Source organism: Thamnophis sirtalis, unplaced genomic scaffold (genome assembly GCF_051295495.1).
Source record: "Thamnophis sirtalis isolate CommonGarterSnake01/CBP01778 unplaced genomic scaffold, rThaSir2_p1.2 scaffold_5, whole genome shotgun sequence".
Classification (NCBI taxonomy): Eukaryota; Metazoa; Chordata; class Lepidosauria; order Squamata; family Natricidae; genus Thamnophis; species Thamnophis sirtalis.
In genome coordinates, this window is record NW_028261385.1 from 104,970,353 (window position 1) to 104,996,155 (window position 25,803).

The window sequence follows — 25,803 nt, forward strand, 5'->3', positions numbered from 1 at the left end:
ACACACTGCAGCATTGTAATTGGCATTGTAATTCTGTCTGCCCTTTTGAATGACAATTGCAGCATTCAATCAAGCTATGCCAAACGCTGTTATGCAAGCAATTCAGAATGGGTGGAATTTCATGTGCCACTTTCATTGGTAGAATACCTTCATCAATGAACTAGGTAGGAGGAAATAATTCTTGTTCCATGTACAGCCTCTTCAAAATCTGATCCAGAGGTTGAAACAATTCTCCAAAGCATTATTTTTGGAGACATGGAAGAAGGGGAGTGAGGTTGCAAGAGAATGATCTGAAAAGGAAGGTTTCCTATGTATCTCTGCATATTTTTGAGTAATGCACATTGGTTTCCCATCCAGTAATGAGTAACCCACATGGGAAAATTTCCTGAGTGTGGGGAGAATAATTGTGCTGCCTAGTATGTCAAGTTTGCACGCAAGGAGATATAAATGTTCATCTCCACCACATGAAAGAATATAATACTGAGGAAGTTCTTTCACTTAGGTGCCTTCAATCACTGTGATTTCATATGACTGACTGCTATCTGTCAGTTCCTGTTCCTAGTTAGCTATCTTTTTTACTTTTTACATAACACATTCTCTCCTTTTTTCTTCCAGCTGCATTTTGTAACGTCTCTTCTGATACTTGCATCTTTTCAATTCCCATCAATTTTTGATCCTGGCAACTTGTATATCACAGCATTTAATAACAAATGTTACAATAATGTACCTACCTGTCTGTCTTGAAAGGGAAGGCAAGTGATAGATAGAGAGAAGATAAAATGATGTGAATTGCCAGTGTTCCTGAATTTCTGTAGTTCAGTCTCTGGACCTGACCAATCCAACATTGGATGTAGAAAGTTCTTCTGCCTTCCTTAAGTTTAAGAGAGATCAGAATTACATTTCAGAAATTATCAATAAAGTACAAAAGAAGGGAAATAACTGGATTGTAGGGTTAGTTTGGGTGAATAAATTAATAACTTGGATACTCCTTTTCTCCTCTTAATTCACTGTAACAATCAAAATCCAGTAAATATTGGAAATGTTTTTAAATACTTCTTAGTGACATATACTTATAGAACCCACATTTTACAGATACTTACATTTATTTGATCTGCATCATGTTGACCAATTTTGACCAATGTTCTAATACATTTTGACAGTTTAAAAATATAAACTTTTGCACTTTAGTGCCTAATGTGAGAGAAAAGTATGGTCTGTATTTTGGCAAGGAATTGCAGAAATGTCCTAGGCTTATAAGCAAAAATTATGTAAATACTCTAAATAGGCATATTTGCTCCATGCCTTGATATTTTATGGAAAATATGCTTTAGCAGTGTTTATCATTTTTATATTTAAATGTATAGCATCAATATTAGCATAGCAGTATTACTAAAATAATCAAATTAGAGAACAACAATTGTTGTTACATTTGCTCTAAAGTGTTCCTGTTTCAGGATATTCCTTGTACAAGCCCTTTGTTCCTGGACATGCATAATAAAAATGGTAGTTTGTTTTCATTTCTGTTTTCTGAGCTTCCCAATTAGGCTTTCTTTCTGCAATACACCTAAGATTTCATGGAGTTTACAAAGCAGTCCACGCATTATAGTCTTCCATTTGTATTACCCCCAGCTTGCACAATGTGTGTGTCTTAGATCCTTTCTACACACACGTGCACGCACACGGAGAGAGAGAAAGAGGGAGGAGGAGGGAGAGAGAGAGAGAGATTCACAAAGGAGAGAATAAGAAAATGGATGCACTATATAACTTGTCTGATAATACTACAGGCCTTTAGCCCAGAAGCACACAAAGTTCAGGAGAAAAGGAGAAAAGTAATCTTGTGTGCAGCCAGCAGAATGTCTTGTGTCTGTTTCTAAATGTGGAGAATAGTTCAAATCCTTCAAGGAACTTCCTGGGGCTCCTTCAGCTGTTCATCCCCCAAAGGAGACTCAGGAGACGTGCTGAAAGTCTCCCCTTTAGAGCAGTGATCCCATTGGATGGTTATTCTGATCAGGTTCTCCTTTGTGTGCTGTCTTCTCCCCCTCCCCTATTCACTTCTCCGGGATCATTAGGAGTGAGGGTGACACGAGCTGCCCTTGATTTATATTGACAGCTCATGCTAACAAGGCCTCTCTTCCACCCTCACATAGTCCTAGCTCAACCCCACCTCCATTTATTTGTCCCCTTTGGCAGCTTTTCATTTTAGTTAGCTTTATTCCCTCAATTACACATACATTTGGGAGGATTTGCTTGGATCCGGAGAAAGGCAGGGGAGGACAAGAGAACTGGGAAGAGAGAGAAAGGAAAGGCTTTCTGAATGAGGGGCTGTATCAGTTATAGAGTGATTGCAATAGCTGGCCAGATATTTCTGGAAAGCTTATAGACAAGACAGAAAGGAACAATCCTTCTCTTGTTTGTTCCCAGGATCTGGTATTTAGAGTCATAAGGCTGGCCTCAATCCTGCTGACGTTCCAAAAGGCCCTCAACAAGGTTGTGTCAACAAGTTTGGGGATCCCACGATAGAGTGAATCTGTTGGAAGGTTATATGATCATTATCTGTATCTTGGCCACCACTTTGTTTTTGTTTTTCCTTTATTTTCATATTTAATTCAAATGGTGGTTTTATTATGTACACCGTCCAGAGTCACAATGTGAGATGGTGGTTGATAGAAATAAGATAAATAAATAAATAAATAAGCAAAGAAGTTTCTCAAAGGGAAGGTTCGATCAAAGTATTATAAATAGGGCAACCAGTTCTAGGTTGTCAACATCTAGGTATGTAGACACTCTAGTTCCTGCCATTTGTTGTCATCTGGGTTTGGATTGCCCAGACTTGGTAGCTGACTAATCATAATCAATTGTTCCTGAAACCTAATCCCTAAACATTTGTTTAAAGCCATCTGCATTCATCATGTTCCTGACTTCTGTAATCTGTAATGTGAGAAACTTCTTTGTGTGTCTATCTTTAGCTAGTAGCCAGTTTAGTTCAGGTCCAAGAGAAAACCATCCCTGCCTTTTCTTCTGTCTGTGTATCAGGCACAGTTGTAGAAATCTTTGTTCTGCTAATTCTCTTGGGTTCACTTCTAAAGGAAAATTGCCACAATATTTTCTGTTTAGATAGCTTAATCTAATTAATTTCTTAATTAATATCTCTTAAATCTAATATTATTGGCAGGGTGGTCATTGAAGTCCTGCTTTCCTTCCTAAATATCCCAATATATGGACTCTTCATACAGTTAGCATGCATGAATATTTATGAAATTGAGGCTGTAATTGTGTATGTGTACATACATAAACCCACATAAAAAGGCACATATTCAAATATTCGCACAAAATATATAGTGTTTTTGTCTATGTCCCACTCCACAATACAAGGTACCAAATGTAATTAGAATATCTGTGAGGATGACAAGAATACTAACTTTTCTTTTAAAAAGGTGTACAAATGAAACAACAACAACAACACAGGAGATGATTCTCATTTTGGAAATAGACAATGGCAAAACACTTCAGTTCCCTCAAAACCAGGGGTGGGTTTCTCGCCCTGTTCCAACCGGTTCGGTTGGAACGGGGCCAGCGGCATCCTCGTGCACGCGTGCAGTGCACGCATGCGTACTAGCGTCTGTGCGATGCTCCAGCTGCTCCTGGAGGATCACGCAGGCGCTGGATGCGTCCTGCGCATGCGTGGAAGTGCAGAACTCGTCAAAACCGGGTAAGGAGCGCGGGTGGGCGGGTGGGCCCTTCGCCCTTCCCGGAAGTTACTTACTTCCGGGTTCGCCGACCAACCGGTTCGCGGGGACTGCTGCGAACCAGTTGAAACCTACCCCTGCTCAAAACCCTCATGTTGGTAAAATGAAATCAGGCCAAAACCAACTCAAAAGGAGATTTTGCTTTTATTTTAACCAGATGAAAATAAAAGCCTGCGTTGGTATACCAATTTTATGCTAAAATATAATCAGATTGATTCTGCCTTGATACAGAAGTGACTTATTGAAATCAGCAGATAGTTAAAACAAAAGGTATAGGGTTTTCTGTCAAATGATTTATTATTAATTTAATGATCATTTAAACAAACCTTATATATTTACAAACAAGCTTAAATTTACAAATCCTATTTTTATTTTTATTCTTTTGTTTACGCTCTGTTATATTTTTCACTGTGTCTATGAATTAAGTAGGTGACATGTGTGTTTAATATGCCACAAGCAGAGTGTTCATCCATTTATTTAACATAATTATATCAGTTTCTTGACAACTGGAATATTTACAGCAATAAAATGGCATTGAAACAAATTCTAACAAAAAAAACAACCCCTAAGCCAGCCAGTAGAAAAATTATGGGTTAGACAGCAACTGGAATGCAAGGAGGATAGAATTGTTTAGCCAATGTTTTCATAAAAGAAGGTGATTTTACAACTATTCTGAGCACTCATTATAGATGTGTTTTTGAATCATATTTGGAAGCTTTGATTCCAGTTATAATCTACTGCTAACATAGCAGTAAAATACTTTTCACTATTAAAGGCTGCCTCTTCCCATATGTAGCTACTTGGCAGCGAAAACTTAAGGGTATTTTGCTTTCTGTTCAATTCTTATATGTAACACTTTAAAAACTAAATCCAGCTTCTTTTAGTTGGCTTAAGAATTTGACTGGTAACTGGTACAGATTTACTATCTCAGTTAGGAAGCAGATAGTTAATAAAACCTGTGTACTTTCTTCTCAGTCTCAGAAATGAATGCCGTGTGGCTCAGCATAACAAGGCTGAGTCTGTTCAGCAGAGGATAAAACAAAGTTCCTAGGTGGAAGAAGGTACTAGCAACCAGTCCCAATTATATTTAAAGCAGTCCTGATTACCCCACAGCGCCTCTTCTTAAAGGACATCATGTGATACTTTCCAAGAAGATGGTTTAAAGTTTATTAGGACTTTAATGGGAGACCATTAAAGAGACCATTAAAGAGGGGCATGGTGGCTCAGTGGCTAAGACACCGAGCTTGTCAATCAGAAAGGTCGGCAGTTCGGCAGTTCGAATTCCTATCACCGTATAATGGAATGAGCTCCCGTTACTTATCCCAGCTTCTGCCAACCTAGCAGTTCGAAAGCATGTAAAAATGTAAGTAGAAAAATAGGAACCACCTTTGCTAGGAAGGTAACGGCGTTCCGTGCGCCTTCGGCATTTAGTCATGCCGGCCACATGACCACGGAGATGTCTTCAGACAGTGCTGGCTCTTCAGATCTAAAATGGAGATGAGCACTTCCCTCTAGAGTTGGGAATAACTAGCACATATGTGTGACCTTTACCTAACGTGGGACCAGAATATTTTTTTTAGAGTTATAAGACAATCTGGAATATCCAAACAAACAAACCATGAAATTCTGTAAAAAGACAAAGTCTAGCTTTTCTGTATGGTTGCTAGGAGTACATGAAGTCTTTACCTTTTTCATAATTATCTCAGTCCATTCAGCAATAGTTAGGGATCTTAACTAGCCATGATAAAAAAGAATCCATTTTCACCCAGTAATTATCAAGAGTTCTGTCACTCACATGACTAGTACTGTAATATTTTTTTCCTTTTTTTTCTTTTCGCCTGTCAAGGTGGAAAAAGATATTACAGGATGTTCGCACCCTTGCCATCTAACCAACAAAATCATGTTTTTAATTTCTTCTTTCCTCACGACATTGAAATTCATGTCCTACACTTTATTAACAGCATGGAGTTAGGTTTTTCCCTTCCTTTTTGCTTTCTTTAAGATAGCTGATGATATAGAACAGAAAAGAAAATATATAGACTAGGTATCTCGAGAACTTAAACTGAACAAAAGGATTTTGAGATGGAACAAAACAAAGGCAGAGCATGTGTAGGAGTTATTTTTTTCATATTTTAAGTGGTGTTCATAGTGTACAGTGGGAAATTTCCCAAGAAGTCCTCCAATCCATTTAAGATCTCTAAAGTTGTTCTTGTTTGTTAATGATACATTTTCCTACTCTTAATTTGGGGGTGGGGTGGGTGTAGATGCTATTTTCCAAGCTCATCTTAGAAGTTTGGGGGTTTTGTATGTATTTTTAATTGGAAAACAATGGAAAGATGATAGTCCCCTGATAATGCAGCAGTTGTGGGCAGAGCTCATAGTTTGTTTCCAGAGATTTCCAAAATAAATTTCTTTTACCTCCTTAAAGAATCTTTTGTGTGTGGCAACCCTGTAGATTTTTGTCTGTGTGGTAACCCTGTGGATATTGACTTCCCCCCTCAAAAAAGAAGTTGTGTGTCTAAATCACTAAAAAGTAAAATTGGGTTCAAATATTAGTGAAACTCACAAGCTGCATAAATAATTCCACTGGAGAAACCAGCTGCCCACTAAGCATGTGGCATTGCTGGGGTTTTTTTTCTTCCTCTCTTTAAGTTTACTGTTTGCTTTAGGCAGGGAATCAGAAGAAATGGGTCCTTTTAAGCCATTGTTGGAACCACCTGTTTGCCATGAAGTTAATTGGTTGTGTAATATTTCATTTATTTATTTGAGTAAAATAATGTATATGGTCGCTCATCTTATCCAAATGAATCTGGGTGGTTAACAAAACATACATAAAATAACAGTATAAATGCCACAAGCAACTCACAGTTAAAAATAACAGGCTACTCATGAAACTGCCTTGCAGCACAAATATCGGACTGAATTATGACCACAATGCCTGAGGAAAAAGCCAGGTTTTAAAAGCCTTCCAGCAGGCCAACAAGGTTGAGGACATCTGGACCTGATTCCAAAGGGCAGGCACAACCACAGAGAAAGCACATCTCCCAGGTCACACTAAATGACATTATTTCACAGAAGGGACCTGGAGTATTCCTACCCTGCCAGATCTATTGGGACAGGCAGAAAGCGTTAGAGACAATCAGGCCATAAATAACAGGATTCAGGTCCATTGTGATCATGGTGGGTATGAACTCCTGACCTTCTTCTGGTTTGGGGCCTAAAGAAGGCAAATTGAAATCTCCAGGCATAGTTTGAAAAATTCTGCTGCCAATGCTGCCATGGTGTTGAGCAGCTCAGATAGGGATGCAGCTATGGAGTAGGGGGAAAGGCATGATGGTTCAGTGGTTAAAGATACAGAGCCTGCCTGCTAGAAAGCTGACTACCCAGATTCAAGGCCTGATGGTCACACAATGGGGGGAGCTCCACTTACCTGCCCTAGCTATTGCCACCATGGCAGTTTCAAAGCATTCAAATGCAAGTAGATAAAAAGATAACATTTTGGTGGGAAGGTAAAAGCGTTCTGTGCTCCTGGGTCATGCTGGCCATATAACCATGGAAGTTTCTCCAGACAATGCTGGCTCCCTCCCTTGACTGGGAAACAGAGATGAGCACCAACTACTAGAGTCAGACACAACTGGACAAGAGAAACTTTTACCTTTATGTGGAAGCTGGTACTCTAACAACAATCCCATCTGATTCCTAAGAGCCAGCTTCAGAACCTTCATAACGGGTGATTTCCAGAACAGTACCCCTGGAAGCTACTAGAGATTTTCAGATGCTTATAGTCACATCACACCCCTGGCTCAGAATCCTGGCTGGTGTTAGGTCTAATATCCAAGTGGCACATTTTGAAAAAGTAATACACTCACTCACACACACACCGACCGACACACACACACATTTCTATAACCAACCTGTTTTGGTAATGCATGCCAGGTTGGCCTTCTCAATCATGATCAAATCAAAGCTGATTTCAGATTGACCTTATATTAAGTAGCAGTAGATGAAGGCCTGGGGTTACCAAAGATGGGAAGACCAGATTTCAGGACTTAATGTAGGGGGCTGGAACATGGTATCAGTACCGAGCACTAAAGCAGCCTTCCTTAAATATACAGTGTGGTATTATAACATAATTTCACCTAGCACATACACTTAAAACTGATGTGGCTTTGTGTATTGTCTATTTCACATATCAAGTACTGCCATTTCTGTGGGGTGGTGTCCAAAATGTCAACATGCACCTGTGTCCAATGATCAAAGCCTTGCCCCTTGCATACCACACTATGGATATCTATGTGAAATAACATTAAATTGGATGTGTATCTTGCTTTATGTGCTTATTTGTGTGCTTATTTATTTGCCAATTGAACTGAATGTTGGGAAGAATTTAACATAAAGTGGTCATCAAGTCACATTTATCTGTCATAAGGATAAGTCTCTGAAAACAGAATAATACAAAGCCAAAGGAAGGAGGAAGAAGCTGACAAAAGAAAGACTGAATTCAAAAACAGACTCAGTTCATTTGGGGAACTGCAGAAGAAAAAAAATGCAGAGAAAAAAATCCTCATGCATAGCTCTCAGAGATTGTTGGACAACAGCTCAGATTGTTTTCAGTCTTTCTAAGCCCTTTTTCCTTCCTATTCACATGACCTGGAACAAAAGTTTTATTATACACTAGAAAGCCATAATGCACATGGCTTCTCCCTACCTTGTTAGGCAGTGTGTGAAAGGGCCCCATGTGCAAGATACAAGCTAGTCTGTGAATGTTCCCTTAATGCTTGCTTCAGTTTGAACCCCAGAGCGATGTACCAAGTCCATCAGATACAGTTGCTAGAGAATGCAGAAATATTTGCAAACCCAATGGAGCCTTCCAAATGAGAGTTAGCTGCCACAGCTCTCTGCAGATGCAGGAACCTGCTTTATGCCTGCCAAAAGAGTCCCTTATGCACATTTGAGTCAGGGCTGTGGGGTTTGGAAAACTAGCTAGAAGAACTGCCAATCTGTGATGAGGACTTCAGATTGAGGCAGTAACATTCACAGGCACTGGTGCTTTAAGAGTCATAAAGCAAGCCAGGCTGAGAAAATAGCCAGTAGGGAATCTTTAGGAATAAGCATGAGCCTGGGTGAAAACAGAGCTAAGTTATTTCTCTTGCTCTACTACAGAAAAAAGCAAGCAATTATGTGCTAGGGAAAGGTTTTCATCAGTTAATGCATAGACAAACTCATTAATATGTAACCAGTAAAGCAGACATGAACAATTTGAGATTGCTAAACCACAAAGAGTTCCATATCATGAATGGTTCTCCCACTGCCCTCTACTGTCTCAGGCAGATATACGGTATAAGACAGATAGTGTATTATATCTACCTCTGTATAATCAATGTCTACGTTTATAATCTGTTCATTGACATATTCAGATGTAAAGCCCAGGCCATATCGAATTTAGAACTACACGTGGAACAGCATGGGGGGGGGGGGACCCAGGGTAACATTAAAAAGAGGGTTTTTTTAAGCAAGCAAAGGAACAGAAATTAATATGAATGCTAAGATTGTTCTCTATGAGAACAATTTGATGTGATGATTATGGCACCAAGTTAGAAATCGAGAGACAGAGTTTTGCCTTGAACATGAAGTCAGTTGAGAATCATTGGACCAGTTTCTTTCTCTCAACCCTAGGAAGCAGGCAATGGCAAACCATTTCCAAAACTCTTGCCAAGAAATTGCAGGGACTTGTCCAAGCAGTTGCCAGGAGTCAATACAAAGTTGAAGGTGCATGCACATATGCCCATGCACACACAATGCCCTCGTGGGAATTATGTGCATTGTGTGCAACTATTGTTATCAGATCACTGTATTTCTCTGAATGTGGCCAAATTCTGGTAGGTTGTATGTAAAATGAAGCAAACTTTAATTGCCCACTGTTAATTCACCACCAGTCGCAATATATTATTCTGCCTTTCATTTTTATTTTTACTATTATTGTTGTTAATGCTTTTATTTGCTGGTCTGTATGACCATAATAAAAAAATGATTGATATACCGTCATAGAGAAAAACTATGTAGTGGCCAGTATGAGTTGAAAACTACTTGATGGCACATAATCTACACATGGATGCATGCGTGCATATGGACATATTCCTAGCGATTGTGACCGCTTTACATCCTAGTTGTTTCCAGGCTTAAAATAAATGAGCACTCCATTGTGTTACACAGTGAGAGAATAGCCCAGTTTTACTGCTGCTGGAGAACAGAGTAGGGGGCTACAGAGGAGCTACATCTGATCATTTGGCTGGCTGGGAAATACAGATATGGGAAGGAAGAAATTAGACACATGGTATATTGCTTAATAATGTAGACTGAATTATAACCCATCAAGGCAAACATGACTTACCAGCCATATGTGATGTCATACTAGGAATTTCATAATGCTTTTTTCATGCTGTGTTACGATAGATAGATAGATAGATAGATAGATAGATAGATAGATAGATAGATAGATAGATAGATATAGATATATATACACTCTCCAATAACTAGCCATGGAGATGGTCAAGGGCCACAAATAGACCATTTTTGGAGAGCCTAGGGCTGCAAAGGGGGTGGATCTACATGCCTACAAGAAATAATGTATATTATTTGGGTATACGGTTCTTTGTTTTATCTTTATAACCCTAAACCTGGGGTGGACATATTTTAGGCTTTACCCCATCATTTCCATGAGATTCCTCCCTTGAAATGGCAAAACACTGACTTGCTGGTTTTCATCAGGCATGGTCAGAAGGGCTTCCGATGGCTGTTTTTAGCATCCTTAGAGTTGTATGTTGCCAACCTTGAAATAAATAAATTGATTCCCCAATACAAATATTTACGTACCTCACAAATAGGATTATCCACCCACTTCTGTTCTAAATATATACCCTTCTCTGAACTTAAGTCGCAGCATTGCTTGTTTGTCTGTCTTCTTGTAGGGCAGAGCTGGCTTAGTTAGAAGTGCTTTCATTCCTTGTGTTCAGAAGTCTGCAACTTATGCTGGCCCATCTGCTTAACCATGTACCTCTAGCAGATGGTATATCATTTGTCTTCATTCAAACTCCTCTGGAATTCCTCTGAAGGCACTAAAGCTGGCAAACAATAGAGAACTTGTCTTTAGACAGTGATAGTACTGCTGAAGTGTAAGCAGAAACTAAGTTAATGCTTAGAACAGATAAAGTTTAATGTCTGAACAGGCAACCATGGGAGCTGCATAAGAGGCACAGTGGTGCTGTTTATGTGCATTATTATTTTCCTCACGCATTCAAATTCCATTTGGTTATGCTGAAAATCATGATTTATTCCTTCTTATATTGACTTTTTGTGTTTGGTATAATGTAAACAATGTCCCTTTATATTTTCAGGAATATATACCGCAGATTTAACTAGGGTTGAGTCATATCTTACTGGTGATTAAAGGGCTGTGCTTAACATATCTCATGAATTATACATTTCTGTAGGGAATGAGGAATACGATAGTTAGTATGAAATTATTAAATGTGTAACTTATTCTTCCAATTTGTTCTAGGTTTTGGTATAATGTTGCTGAATGTGGCTTTTGGAAATAAGTATACTATATACTACTCAGCCACATAATCACAACTTCTTTTCTTGCACAGGCAGACTAATTGGCCTGGATCTAGACAAGTGAGTGTAATTCATCCCTTAAATAGTTCCTTAATCTCAGTGATAATAATGCAGCTTCACCGATAATATTTTTTTTGAAGGGGACATTTGCATGAAGAGAAGCATTTTGAATACTTACAAATGCTGGAATAAAACTATGCTGAGTCACATTCTTAAGTGTTCTCAAAGCATTTCTTTCTTTCTTTCTTTCTTTCTTTCTTTCTTTCTTTCTTTCTGTCTGTCTGTCTGTCTGTCTGTCTCTTTCTTTCTGTCTGTCTGTTTGTCTTTCTTTCTTTCTTTCTTTCTACCTACCTACCTACCTACCTACCTACCTACCTACCTACCTACCTACCTACCTACCTACCTACCTACCTACCTCATCCACCCACCCATCCATCGTCTTACTGAACTTAGCGCTCACTTGACTCAAGACAACTCTAATAGTTTGCATATTAAAATAAAACAATAAAAATTAAAAGAAGATCAAGAGATTTTTCCGAAAATGGCAACATCTGAGTTAATTCCCCTCCATGATATACAGGATTTTTACTTTTGCTGCAACATTAAAAAATCCCATGCTATTGACAGCCAGGGACATGGAGAAGTAAAAGTATAAGCTGATGACCTTATGATAGCTGCTACATGTTGTAGGACAGAGCAAAAGCAGCCATCATTTGATATGCTGGTCCACAGTGGGGGTGGGGGTGGGGAAATCAGATAAAAATAAACTCATGATAGGCTTTTTTTGGGGTGGGAGGGCCTGAGAAAGAGAATATGTCTCCTGCTATGACCCAAGAGTAATCAAATAATGGAGGAAGTAAGTAAAGCTAATCATTAGTAATTCTTATCCATTCTTCAATTGCATTTCTTTTGAGTAGTTAACTACCATCTGGTTTTCTTGACTGCAGTACAAGAGTCACTTATTAAAGTTTATGATTCCTAATGTGATAAACAGCAAACTGAAGGCAGGCAGTCGCTGATCTTTTTATTAAAAAACCTCACACTGAGGACCTGCAGATCTTCAGAGATGGTTTATGGGAGCTAATTATCAAAGTATTTTTAGGCACAAAGTTTGCATACCAACGCCTATAGAACTTACTAGGAAAGTATAAAAGTTAGGGTAGTGACAAGCGATCATGCTTGGTATTCAAGAGATATGGCATTTACAAAATGAATTCTAGAGTTGTGCTGTGCATATACACCGCGGATCCTCAGATTCTAACTCTGAGAATAAAATTGTTGTGGAGGCTTAAGCAAAGTCTGCTTGATTGCAGATCCACAAGCTAGTTTCTCTCAGATGTGGGCGCATAGATGCAGTTTGACTGCCTATCTGCATTACACTTCAACAATTCAGAAGCGGTATTAATACTTCATGATATTATGTACAAAATCATAACCTTTGCAAACAGATGTATTGTGCTCTAAATATTTTGATTTTGTGATAGGATAGGATACAGTGGTGGGCTTCTGGATGGTTGTGTGGGTTCAGGCGAACCCTTAGCTGTGATCGCTGATAGCTCGCTTGTGCTATGCTTTCTATATATATAGAAACTTTCTGGCTCGTTCCCCCTTCCCATGCTACCCAGCTGAGTTCCACCACAACCCCGCTGTACTCACCGGAGCTGCCTGGGTTGATTAGCAGCATGTTTGAAGCTCCATTTCAGTTCCAAAGGGACGCGTGCGAGTGAAGCGAGCACGCATGCATGCCCGCGCTCACAACCAGCAAACCTATTGTGAACATAAGGGCAACCCACCTCTGATAGGATAGGATAATGGCTGTATAGGTGGGTGGGTGGATGAGAGAGAGAGCGAGAGAGAGAGAGGGGGGGAGAGAGAGGGAGAGAGAGAGAGGGAACTGATGGGATAACTGTTCCTAACGACTTAGCCTATTCTAAAATTTAGTGTTAAAAGGAAGCTAGTGAGGTGCAATGGTCAAAGTGGATTAGGAGAGACCCAGGTTCAAGGCCCAACTTTAGTCTTGGAAGCTTACTGGGCGATGTTGAACCACTCCTCCTTTTGTTCAACCTACCACAGAGAGCTGTTTCTTTGTGGAAAAGTTGGAGGAAGGAATTTTAGGTATGCCACCTTGAGTTCCTGGAGAGAAAGTGGGATATAAATTTAACCTGATAAATACCTTAAACTCAAAACCTTGGGTGTTCCTTTGTAGCTTCTTCTACATCTGGATTTTCTGGCTGTTTCCTTGGCTTAGTATAAGAAAAATATATTTATTTATTTTAATGAATGTATTTGCGTTCCATCTTGTAATGAAATGACTGGCAGAAATATTCATATTGAATATTCACTTATTTCCAGCTTTATAAGAAAGTCTTCTAGCAAATACTGGTCTAGTAAAAATTGTTCTTGATTTGGGGGACATAAGGCAAAAATCACATTTACATTTTACTTGCAAAGTTTAAAAAAGATAAACATTTCCCTATCAGTCATGTCCGAATCTAGGGCGCTGTGCTCATCTCCGTTTCTTGGCCAAATATGACAGCTTGCCTGAAGACAATTTCTATGGTCATGTGGCCAGCATGGCTACATGCTAAAGGCATACAGAACACTCTTGCCTTCCCACCAAAGTGGTACCTATTAATCTACTTGCATTTGCATGCTTTCAAACTGGTAGGTGGGCAGGAGTTGGGGCAAGTAATGGGAACTCACTCTGTTATATGTAGCTTGGGTCTCAAACCTGGGTTGTCAGCTCTCCAGCTGATAAGCTCAGTGTCTGTAACTGTTGAGCCATTGTGCCCCTCCACCCCTTACAAAAGTAGTACCTACTTTTGTTAAAAGTAAAAAGTACCTACTTACAAAAATAGGTAGGGACAAAATGGCCCTTGTTGGAAAGAATTTGGTCATGACATCTATTATTAAAGTTACTAGCAGTAGTTGTCCTATACTGTATGGAGTCTCCTTTTGGTTTCTTCTTAGAACTGAGATGAGTAATTTTAGGCATGAGTAATTCTACCCTATTTCACTCCATTGTTCTTTCACTGCAGACTCTTTACTGCGTGCTTCACTCAAGTTGCATTCAGTAAAGTATGAAGAAATTCCAAACTTAATTGCGGAACTGATACTTGCACCGTTTGCTGAAACCGGTGCTCCTGTTGTTTTGAATTGGGGGGGGGGGTTGAATATTAAGTGAGGCTACATCAGCAGAGTGTGTCTGCTGAGCAAGTAATGTAAAAAGATGTAGCCTTTCGTATGATCTGCTCATAATAAAATAAACTTCTCAAATTTAGGGAGAGAAGATTCTTTTAAGAGATCAGTCACCTTGTCCACCCAAATTAGTATCCTTTGCTTGGATGGATTTTTGGCTGCCTGGCGCTTCTCTGAGCTGTGCCAGAAGGTGCCAGGTTCAAAGCATGTGCCCTACTATTGAGCAATGGTCTTTTGACAAAAGATGCGGAAATTCAGCTTCAAAATGGGCCCTTGGTAGTGAAGACTTATTCCTACTTCTCTCCCTTTGGATTTATCTGCCCTCCCTCATCAATCCTCTGCTGTTTTCCTCACCTCATATAGCCACATAACAACTGTACATGCATGTATAGAGACATATAAAAATGCTACAAAAGACATATTTCATTTTGTTAAGTAGAGATAGTCCTTGACTTACACAGTTCATTTAGTGACTGTTTGAAGGTGCAATAGCACTGAAAAAAGTGACTATGGGGGTTAACAAGCTTGTACTCAATCCAGACAAGACCGAGTGGCTGTTGTGTTTTCCTCCCAAGAATTTGGCTATTATTCCATCACTCAGGCTGGGGGGTGAAAATTTACGCCCCTCAGACAGGGCGCGCAATTTGGGAGTCCTCCTGGATCCACAGCTGTCTAGAACATCACCTGTTGGCTGTGACCAGGGGGACATTTGCCCAGGTTCACCTGGTGCGCCAGTTGCGCCCCTACCTGAACCGGGAGGCACTCGCAGCAGTCACTCACGCCCTCGTGACCTCAAGACTGGACTACTGCAATGCGCTCTACATGGGGCAGCCTTTGAAGAGTATTCGGAGACTTCAACTCGTTCAGAATGCAGCCGCGTGAGCGATTGTGGGTGCACCTCGGTACTCCCACGTTACACCTATCCTCCGCGAGCTGCACTGGCTACCGATCGGTCTCCGGATACGCTTCAAAGTGCTAGTCGTAACTTATAAAGCCCTTCATGGTATTGGACCTGGGTACTTGAGAGACCACCTGCTGCCAATTACCTCCCAAAGACCTGTCAGATCACACAGGGTCGGCCTCCTCCGGGTTCCGTCCACCAGCCAATGCCATCTGGCTACTACCCGGGGGAGGGCCTTCTCTGTAGCAGCTCCGGCCCTTTGGAATGAACTCCCCGCGGAGATCCGGACCCTCACCTCTCTCCAGGCCTTCCGGAAAGCCGTCAAAACCTGGCTGTGCCGGCAGGCCTGGGGTTGATGAGTTCCCCTCCCCTCTCGACTGGTATGGTTGTGTGATTTTCGTGTATTTTAATTATGTGTACTGTTGTTTATGTTCCCTTTCCCCTTTGAGTTGTTCGCCGCCCTGAGTCCCTCCTGGAGAAGGGCGGCATACAAATAAACCAAAACTGAAACTGAAACTGACCATTATTCCACACTAATGACAAATGCAACATCCCCATGGTCAGGTGATCAAAATTCAGGCACTTGGCAACTGACTCATATTTATGACAGTGGCACTGTCCCAGGGTCATGTGACCACCTTTTGCGACCTTCTGACAAGCAAAGGCGATAGGGAAGCCAGATTTACTTAACAAACGTGTTACTAACTATAACAACTGAAGTGATTCACTTAACAAATGTGGCAAGAAAGGACATAAAATGGGGCAAAACTCAGTTAACAAATGTCTCACTTAGTAACATAAATTGTGAACTTGGTTGTGGTCATAGGTTGAAGACTTATGCCTATAAAAATAACTTAACAAAGAGGGGAGAGAAGCAAATAAAGTGCATAAAATAACAATCAATTTGCTATTCATATCAAATAAAGTGGTATTTATTGCATTTTGATATGGAATCAGGACGTTTTTATTTTAAAAAAGAAGTATCATTCCTGTCACATGTCATACATAAAACGATTAAGGATACATTTTATATAGAAATGAGAAGGTAGAAATCTGAACTTCATTTAAAAAAAAATTGAATGTGATGATTTTTATAGGAACCAAGCTGTTTCTGAAAAAGTATTAAAATGACATTTTCCAGTATATCTGCATTTATAATGTGCATAAGCGTTAACATTTATTACAGAGGTTTTTAATTTCTTTTACACATAAGCATCCAAGCAAAACATTCATACAGATGTGACACCATATAGAATCAGTGGAAATTTTAGGTATGCTTACTGCATTCCACTTTACTTGATGTTACTGTTACATTTTAAAATTTAAGTATAATTTACATTTATTTATTTCACTATCTGTTTCACAGTAAACCTTCATTTTATACTGTATATTATATTATATAAGCTGTATAAACTACTTGTTTACAGACCAGAACTGCAAAGTAATTACCAGTTTTAAAACAAAGTATTACAGTATATCTGCTCATTTGTTTATAAGAACAAATTCAGAAAAATATGAGGACAGGGAAGAAAATATCTTGGTCGTTTTCACACCAAGCTCCAAGTACCTATATTAAAATGAATTAATCCAGTATGTCACAAATAATAAACTCCTTGGATCAAGAATGTTTTTATATATCTTCATACCTTTGAAAAATGGTGTACGTTTTATAAAAATAGTAGATAAAAGCATTCTTGTCAAGATGAAGAATAAAAAACAAGAAGTGCATGAAACATTTCAGTATTTTGTTTGTTTTTAACTTGATTTATATTATTTGAAACTGGTTCATGCTTGCATAAGCTGGTTAAAGCCTCTTTGATTTCTTTCCTTCTGAATAAATTCATCTTATTCATCTGAAGAAAAGAAAACAAAAAACTTATACTTACTCCTTTTATGTTTGTTAGCACGGAGAAGAAAACAAGTACCTTTGTTGATTTTGCTGCCTTGTCAGATTTACCTATTGGGCCAGGTGTTCACAGGTTTCACAGTGTTCCAAGTTTGCTACTTAAACTAACTTTAATCTTAATCATGCAACAGCTTTATTGATCTCAAGCTGCAGAATTGTATGTAAGATTTTCCATAAAACACTGGAACGTTGTAATTTCTTTTTCTTGGCCTTCTCATATTACTTCTTACAAGTAAATGTTAGTTCAGTGGTGGTAAGCCACCACTCCATGGAATCCTCTGTTTCTTGGAAATTTAACATAACATGGGGGAAGGGTGGACTTTGCTATTTAGGAGTGTTAGATTTGTGGATTTTTAGAACAAAATCTCCAATAAGTCTGGCTAGCAATTTTATTAGGACTATATTATGAAATATAGGCTCTTTTATGAGGATTCAGGTTAAATGTACAGGACGTCTATTCAGATTATTCATTAGAGAAAGGATTTCCTGAAAAATATAAAAAATAAAAATCATGCATGGGATGGCCTTTCTTTAAAAAAAAAATCTATACTTTGAATGTCAAGACCATGCTTTCTGTAAGATGACAAGAATGCAATGTTGTACGCTTTCCCACCCTTTCTCCTGTGCTTGGGATGTGTGAACTATTTATATTTACATTCAGAAAGAAGCTGAGAAACTGTGCTATCTTTTTGCTGAAAACCTCTTTTTCTTTTTCTAATATATTACTAGAAGTAGATAATTAACAAACAAACCCAAGTTCTTACTTTTCAGCGCCCTTTCAGCCAGTGAACAAAAAGTAATTTGACTGCACAGAGAATACGGCTGGATCAGGCAGGGATTACGACTTTTCAGGAGTGAGAAAAAGAATGTTTATTACCATTTCAGTACTATGCCATTCATTATTTCAGCATAGGATAGATTCTACAGAGAAGAAATCACAATCCCCCTTTTATGTTCACCTGATCTGAAAACTAAACCCTCATACCAGGGCCTTCAGATTAACTTCTAGTTTCTCTGAAACCACCACAAACCTGGCATGATTTTCTTCCTGGTCCAACCGCCAGGAACATTTAACATGAGCTCTCCCAGAGGAAAACAGCCATGAATATCAGAAGGAGAACTAGAGTCAGTTGGACAGAAATATAAATTAGGAAAAAGTGGAAGATTCTCAGGAAGAAATAACATATGGGAGGACTGGAAGATAGCCACTTTAAATTGCATCGGTTATATTTCACAATGACTAAGGTGGTGTTCTGACCTAGGCTTCTCCAGCAGCATGAAGCCGAGTCCTCTTCCCGATAAACCCCTTTTATTTAATTTACAATGAATTCCCCTCCAGCAAAGTCCTGGCCCACAGTCTTTCAAGATCACAATTATCAACCTTTATTAAGCTTGGAGAGCGGCCAGGCCAATATCTTTCAGACCCCACAATACTTGGCAAGAATTCAGGAGTGAGCTAATTGTCTCCTGCAAACACCCCTCGCCTTTTGCTCCTCCTTTATTCCCTATGGGAGGGGCCATTCATCGTCCACCTGTGGCTTTACTGCCAAGTTGACCCTTGTTCCTTAGCTGCTCCCTTTGTCTGGCAACTCTACACATGCGCATATTGGGAACAGGCTCCAGCTGTTTGTCTGCCTCACTGATGTCTGACTCTGAAGGCAGCTGATAACTGTCAGACAGCCCTGGCTCCCTCTCTGCATCTGATGTAGAGCTCTCATCAGAGCCTTCCCCAGATTCCAGAGCCTTCCCCAGAGGCCCATGTTCCTCCCCAACCTCCACACTGTCCAACTCTGCCGCCCGTTCTTCTGGCCACTGGTGGGCTACAACAGATGGATAAAAGATTGGTGACTGAGCATTTTCTTAGGAGGCTCTTGAAGGTCTGAACATCATTTTCATAAATGGTGGGGAAGGAGGAGGAGACAGACTTACATCAAGCTGAGCTCCTTGGAGAAAGGGTAGGACATAAAGGTGATAGATAATTTCATATTGCTTGCAATACATGCCACATTAAGAGGTTGCATTTAATGAAACAATAAATTACAAACTGAGAAAGCAGTTTGCACCTGGGATTCTTAAGCTCAGGAATTTTGCCTGGCAGATTTATTCTACCACCTCTCATCACCTGCATGTTTTATAATTGAATGGCGTAAAACATTGTAAAGTAAATAAAAATAAAACCAAATATCAAAAATATACAGTAAAGGAAGAACAAGAAAGAACAGATACAAGACAGCTAAATCCTTCAAAGCCTCTTCAAATTAACAATAGATATATTCATGCAAGAGTCTTAGAGCTTTTCTCTCTCTCTCCATGAATTGGTTTTAATGTGAATGTAAACCTTCCATTGGCCAAAGTGTGCATTTGAATTACAAATGGCTTGCTTTCTGGTTTAAATATTCCACTTTGAGAAGGATCTGACATTCACATAAATAGCCTGTGAAAAGCACTCTAAGCCTCATGTGTGGAAGTTCCCACAGTCCTGCAATATTTTCAGGCATCCTGAAATGTATGAGTGGCAATTCTGTAAAGGGTCAGCCCAGCTTCTTAAAACAATCCGGGATATTTTAGGAGTCCCCAGAAAGAGTTACACTATTGACTTAAGTATGTACATAGTAAAACTGCAATATGACAACCACGGTAAATTCAATCGCTCTTCCTTATGGAGGTTAACAAGAGAGGCCCATCCCTCAAATGCCTTTGTTGCCACGCACGTAATAGTAGACCACGACTGTCAAGGCCACCCTCTATTTGAATTGTTTTGGTCTATTGATTAGAATCCATTGATTAAAGATATATCAGAGATCTTTCAGCATGGCCTACACCCCCATGGATTAGTTGCACACTTTTTGCAGAGTTTGCTAATGTTAAAATTGCCTACAAGTTTGTACCCTAGCAAATACACTTACAATCCTATGTGTTGTGCAGTTTAGAGGTAGGACTGCCAGCTTGTAGTTTCAGAAAGAAGGAGCAAATTCTCCAAAGGAGAATCAAAGAGGGCAGGAATATTTCTGCTTTGCCAAATAATTATGTTCTTTGCTTCTTTGCCTTGCCTGTCATTTTTCACAATGGAGCAGCGGCAGGCACAGCCAGCTTTGCCCTCTGGCACACCAAATGCAATCTTGAGTTCCACTAAAGTCTTCCAGTCAGGATCCAAACCTTAGAAAAGCAGTTCATCCTAGCGTGTAGCAATTGTGTTGCAAGCAGGCAGAGTGACAATAGCTTTGGCAAGCTGGAATTCTTCGTAGTACCCCTAATAGTAAAACAGTTTCCGATTTCTTCTTTTTACTGCAGTCCCTTCTGCTGTCCCTATGATGCATCAGGTGAGTCGCACCCCAAGCAGTATCACTTTGTCCTGGCCACAGCCTGATCAGCCAAATGGAATCATCTTGGACTATCAACTGCGCTATTTTGACAAGGTAAACTGGGGGGGGGGGGCAGACTTAAAAATTAGAATTTGAGTGTTGGTTTCTGTTCCAGTTTTACCATCTACAGCAAGTTTACACAATAAATTTTAATAAGTGCAACTGTTGCAGTGCCGTATCAAGAAACTAGGATTAGTCCAGAAAAGTTGTATTTCACCTACTAAGTTCTCAGCAGCCATAGAAACCTACAGTTGTCAGGTTCTTTTGGAGTAAACATGGGACTTTAAAATCAATTGAAGATTCTGGAATAGACTTCCCCTAATTTTTCTTCTCCTGTTTAGGAGGTGAGCATGCTACCCTTTTATATTACTAAAACGGTTGGGAAGCTGCCACTACCACAGGATCTCATCTTGCATCATTCCAGAGATAAACAAAGCAGAAAGGACCCACATGGGGAGGATAAAATTCCGTAGCTTCTAGACCAGAAAAATTTCATTTCCTGAATGGGCCACTAGTGTGATGGAAAAGAGCTGTATTGTTATTTTTGCCCACCACATTTTCATTTCAGGGTTTTCATGTTGCCAAGATGGGGTGGAAAATAGTTATAACAAGAAAAAGTCTTAGAGTTTATTGGAAGCCATATGTTATGAAAGAGTTCAACATTGCCAAAAGAGTGAGTCAGGGAAGCCATCCTTGGAACATGCAAAACATTTTTATTGTGCCTTTAACTATCCATCATCAAGAATAAAGGCAGAAGTAGGTAATTTGAAAGGGACACAGTGGATCAGTGGCTAAGATGCTGAGCTTGTCAATCAGAAAGGTCAGCAGTTCGGTGGTTCAAATCCCTAGCACGGTGTGAGTGAGCTAAAGTAGTAGCTCCCATTACTTGTCTCAGCTTCTGCCAACCGAGCAGTTCGAAAGCATGTAAAAATACAAGTAGAAAAATAGGAACCACCTTTGGTGGGAAGGTAACAGTGTTCCGTGTGCCTTCGGCATTTAGTCATGCCGGCCACATGATCTCGGAGACATCTTCGGACAGCCTGGCTCTTCAGCTTTGAAATGGAGATGAGCACTGCTCCCTAGTGTCAGGAACAACTAGCACATATGTGTGAGGAGAGCCTTTACCTTTACCTAGGTAATTTGAATGATTAGTTCAGGAGTTTGGGCAGAAGGGAACTTGATTAAATAACAAAAATGTGGATGTATCTGAGAAATAGAGTATTGCTGAGGTTGAAGAAGTGAAAGTCTATTAATCAACCTATATTGATTCCTAGTCAGAAGATGAGGACACTTCATTCACCTTAACCAGCGAAACTAATATGGCCACCATCTCCAGTCTAAGCCCAGGGAAGATCTATGCTTTTCAAGTACGAGCCCGGACAGCAGTGGGTTATGGGCCATACAGTGGAAAGATGTATTTCCAGACTCTTGTAGGAGGTAAGTGATACTTCTTCTTAGTTTCCAAATCTAGATTTATCAATATTCTGAGGTTGCAGAGCTCTTAACAACATTTTGGAAGAGTGTGTTCAAATGTTAAGACTGTATTAGAGGGATTCGCAACAATACAGACTGTATATAAGAAGATAACAGACTCCCTTCCTTCTTTGACAGGTGAGCGCTCTGAGATGGTGCAGGATCGATTGCCACTTATTGTAGGCTCAGCATTGGGTGGCTTGGCCTTCATGGTAATTGCTGCCATTGCCATCCTGGCCATTGTCTTTAAAAGGTGGGTGTTCTGCTTTCATCCTCGTAAAGATATTGTGGATTCAACACAAAACTACTCCCAGGTAAGGGAGTATAGCATGATTTTGGAAATCTGCTTTCAAACCGGAATCCTATTATGTCCTAGACCTCTATTGGGAGATATGGTCTGCTATTTTTTTTCCTCACATTTCATCTACAACTTACATATTATACAAGGATGATGACCTCATATTCAGACCTTATAGCTGGATAAATGTGATAGAGTTAGGATTGTAGATTATAGATCTAGAAGAGCAACTTTGGTCAATATGTCCGCAATTGTAGACATACTCTTTCCACTAATATGTTTAGGAAACTGTAAACAAGGGTAGACAATCTGTAGGCTGCTATTGGCAACCCATTTGCAGTTCCACAATGCCATGGCACAAACCTTTGGACCCCTTTTTAATGTTTTGGGGGAAAGAGGAATGTGAAATAATGGAAATAATCTATTAAGCTTTGCTGAGGTTTAAAGCATCCAGAACACTCTTAAGCATTACCCTTTCCTCCAAATGAGCTACATTTTTCTGTTTTGGGGATAAAAGAATAAATGGATACGCCTATGCAAAACTATTGCTACTATAACCCCTAGACCCACACATTGATAATGGATGTTTGGCCAACCCCACTTGCTTTGTGACATCACCAGTCATGTGACTCCAAGCCTGAAAAAGAAACACCTCCACTATAATTCAGAGGCAGGCAACCTCTAGGTTTAGTCCCCAATTTAATTTCAAACAGCCCTTCCAAGTAATCAGTTTAGATTTCTGGTAAGAGTTGTCTCACCTTTACCTAGCAATCTGCCACTTGGTGAGACAGAAGTGGTGATCAAAAAGAGAATAAAAAGAGTGTCAGAAAAATAATGGGTTCCCCAGTCACTACTTTTTTCAAGCCTACCCACTATTAGCAAGTATCTCCAAAAGCTTCCCCCAGGAATTTCTCCCTTGGCCAAATAAAATAAAAATAAAAATCCATATCTCTGTTATAGATCAGTTTAAAACTTCTTTAAAATATCAAATAAACAAGCTATTTGAAAGGAATCTTTGAGTCTGTAGCTTCAATCTTCATTTCAACTTCAATTGAAATTTGTTACTATTTTTTTGTTTAATCACCAAATCTCAGAACTAGACATAATTATTCATCTAATCTAAAGGCTATTAAAAGCACAAAGGACTTCCAGTCAAATCCATTTCATATCCTTACTTGGTACTCTGCCCAATGTATTGAAAATCTTATTCAAAATGCAACTTTTAGAGGTGTATCATAAACTCTTGTCACCAAATAAATAGTCCTGGGCTCCCCTTTTAGCACCTTTTGGGAATATGGGCATAAATTGTCTTTATAAATGGATATGTGTTTCTGTGTATCAAAACAAATAGTAAGAAGTGCACAAACTGAGCCTATGTTACATCAGATTATCAGATAAACACCCAATAGAATCGCCAGTGTCCTTGTCATTATATAGTGTCGCTGCATAAGTGTCCATTCAGTACTTACTTAAGAACATCGTAAGAGCTCAGATCAGAGTAGCCGATATTAAGTTTGTACTACGTACTTTATTGTTCCTCTGTACTTCCTCCATCCTTATTGAAAACTGCTTTAGGATTTTATTAAAAACTGCTTTTCAATAAAAATTCAAAGAACTTTGAATAAAGGAATATGAGAGTTATTGTTTCCAGTATTACAATTTCCAACAATGCTCCCCTAAACCAATGGCATATTTTATGGTCACAGCATTGGATGATCAAATGGTCATTTAGTGCAACTTTCTGCTAAGGCTGAAAAAATACTGTGCTGATATTTTATTGGTCCTTTTTATTTGTGTTTTTAACTATTAACTATTATATACACAGATAAAAGTATTTCTGAATCGTCATTTGAGGTTCAGATTTAGCTATCATAAAAAAGAAGAACAATATTTTCTCTTTCTAGTCTATCCTCACCATGAGTAATTTTCTACATTCTACATTCCTTCTGACTCCTTTATACTTGAAAGGAAGTTATACTTAATATGCATAACTTACGAGCAGACATAGAATGATTGGATATTTGTGATCTTCCGCCTTCAAGTAAAACCCCATGATTATTTTCCCAACATCCAACATAATTTTGACTGCTTTTGCCTGCCCCTTTTTCATAGCTCTAGAAGAGTCCTTTGGACCTGATGCATCTAAGAAGATCATCCTATCTTAGTTTTCCTTCTGTTTTCTTCTTCCACAGTAAGAGACGAGAAACTCCATACACAGATCGCCTGCAACAGTACATAAGCACTCGGGGTAGGTGATTGAGAATCTCCTCTTTCTTTAGCTGCCTCTTCTCTCAAGCTCATTACTGACTCTGGAGTCTGTGGTCTCCCTCCAGGCCTTGGGGTCAAATATTACATTGACCCTTCTACCTATGAAGACCCCAATGAAGCCATTCGGGAATTTGCCAAGGAAATTGATGTATCATTTGTCAAGATAGAGGAAGTCATTGGATCAGGTAATGAAATAATATTTTCTCATTTAATCTCTGCTATCTTATTTGCTCCTTAACCCCTATTTTTCAGTACACTTGTTCTCACTTGGAGCCTCACATTTCTCGTTGTGAACCTGCAGTTTAAGCATACTCATTTTAGTTTAGTTACAGCTTATTGATGTTGACAAGGGTCCACCCAATTGTCAGGTGTTCTTCCCATTTATCTATTTTTGCCAAAGTTTTTTTTTAATGTCTAATAGAACTTCACTCAAGTGGCATTACAACATCTTCACCATGCAGGCTTCATCTTAGGTGTTGGAGAAATTAAAAAATGGGTACATTCTAAGAAAAGTAGTGTGTAACAACGTGCTGTGCTTCAAATCCAAAACCAAAGATGTTTCAAAGTAGATGGGTTGTACATGTTTGGTGCCTCCTTAAAAATATTTTTGGATGTCCATTTTTTTAATTTGCTGTATTCTTGTTTTTCTTTCCTTTCCATTTCTCTTTGTAGTCTTCCCTTTTTTCTTTCTTTTCTGCCTCTTCAATTTCTTCTTTTGATTCTTCTGCTTTTCCAGTTTGTATTAGTTTTTACTGTTGTACCTGTAATCTTTAATAAAACTATTATAAAAATATGTCTTTTCCTCAGCTCTCATGTATCTCAGGAAAATATATCTTTGAGGTAAGAAGGCACTGACAGCTCTTTCGTGCTGGCTTCAAAGGCCTTGTGGCACCCTGCTGAGAGCTTGTTAATTTAACTGCATATTTTCCTGGGATTGCCCCACCCCCCAATGTAGCATTCCCCCCCCCCTTAGCTCTGAAGCTGTGCACATCTCTAGAACTGTGCAACAATGGGGGGATGCAGCTATTCTTTCC

General features: G+C 39.3%; 1 protein-coding gene across 1 annotated transcript in view; it reads left to right on the forward strand.

The window, feature by feature from the left end:
* Positions 1 to 25,803, forward strand: part of LOC106555048 (ephrin type-B receptor 5) — a 144,809-nt gene that overhangs the window by 100,092 nt on the left and 18,914 nt on the right. The window contains exons 6-10 of the mRNA XM_087716398.1: positions 20,660 to 20,784; positions 22,005 to 22,167; positions 22,342 to 22,456; positions 24,694 to 24,749; positions 24,835 to 24,954. Of these exons, the coding sequence (XP_087572524.1) occupies positions 20,660 to 20,784; positions 22,005 to 22,167; positions 22,342 to 22,456; positions 24,694 to 24,749; positions 24,835 to 24,954 (579 nt within the window). The remainder of the gene's footprint in view (positions 1 to 20,659; positions 20,785 to 22,004; positions 22,168 to 22,341; positions 22,457 to 24,693; positions 24,750 to 24,834; positions 24,955 to 25,803) is intronic.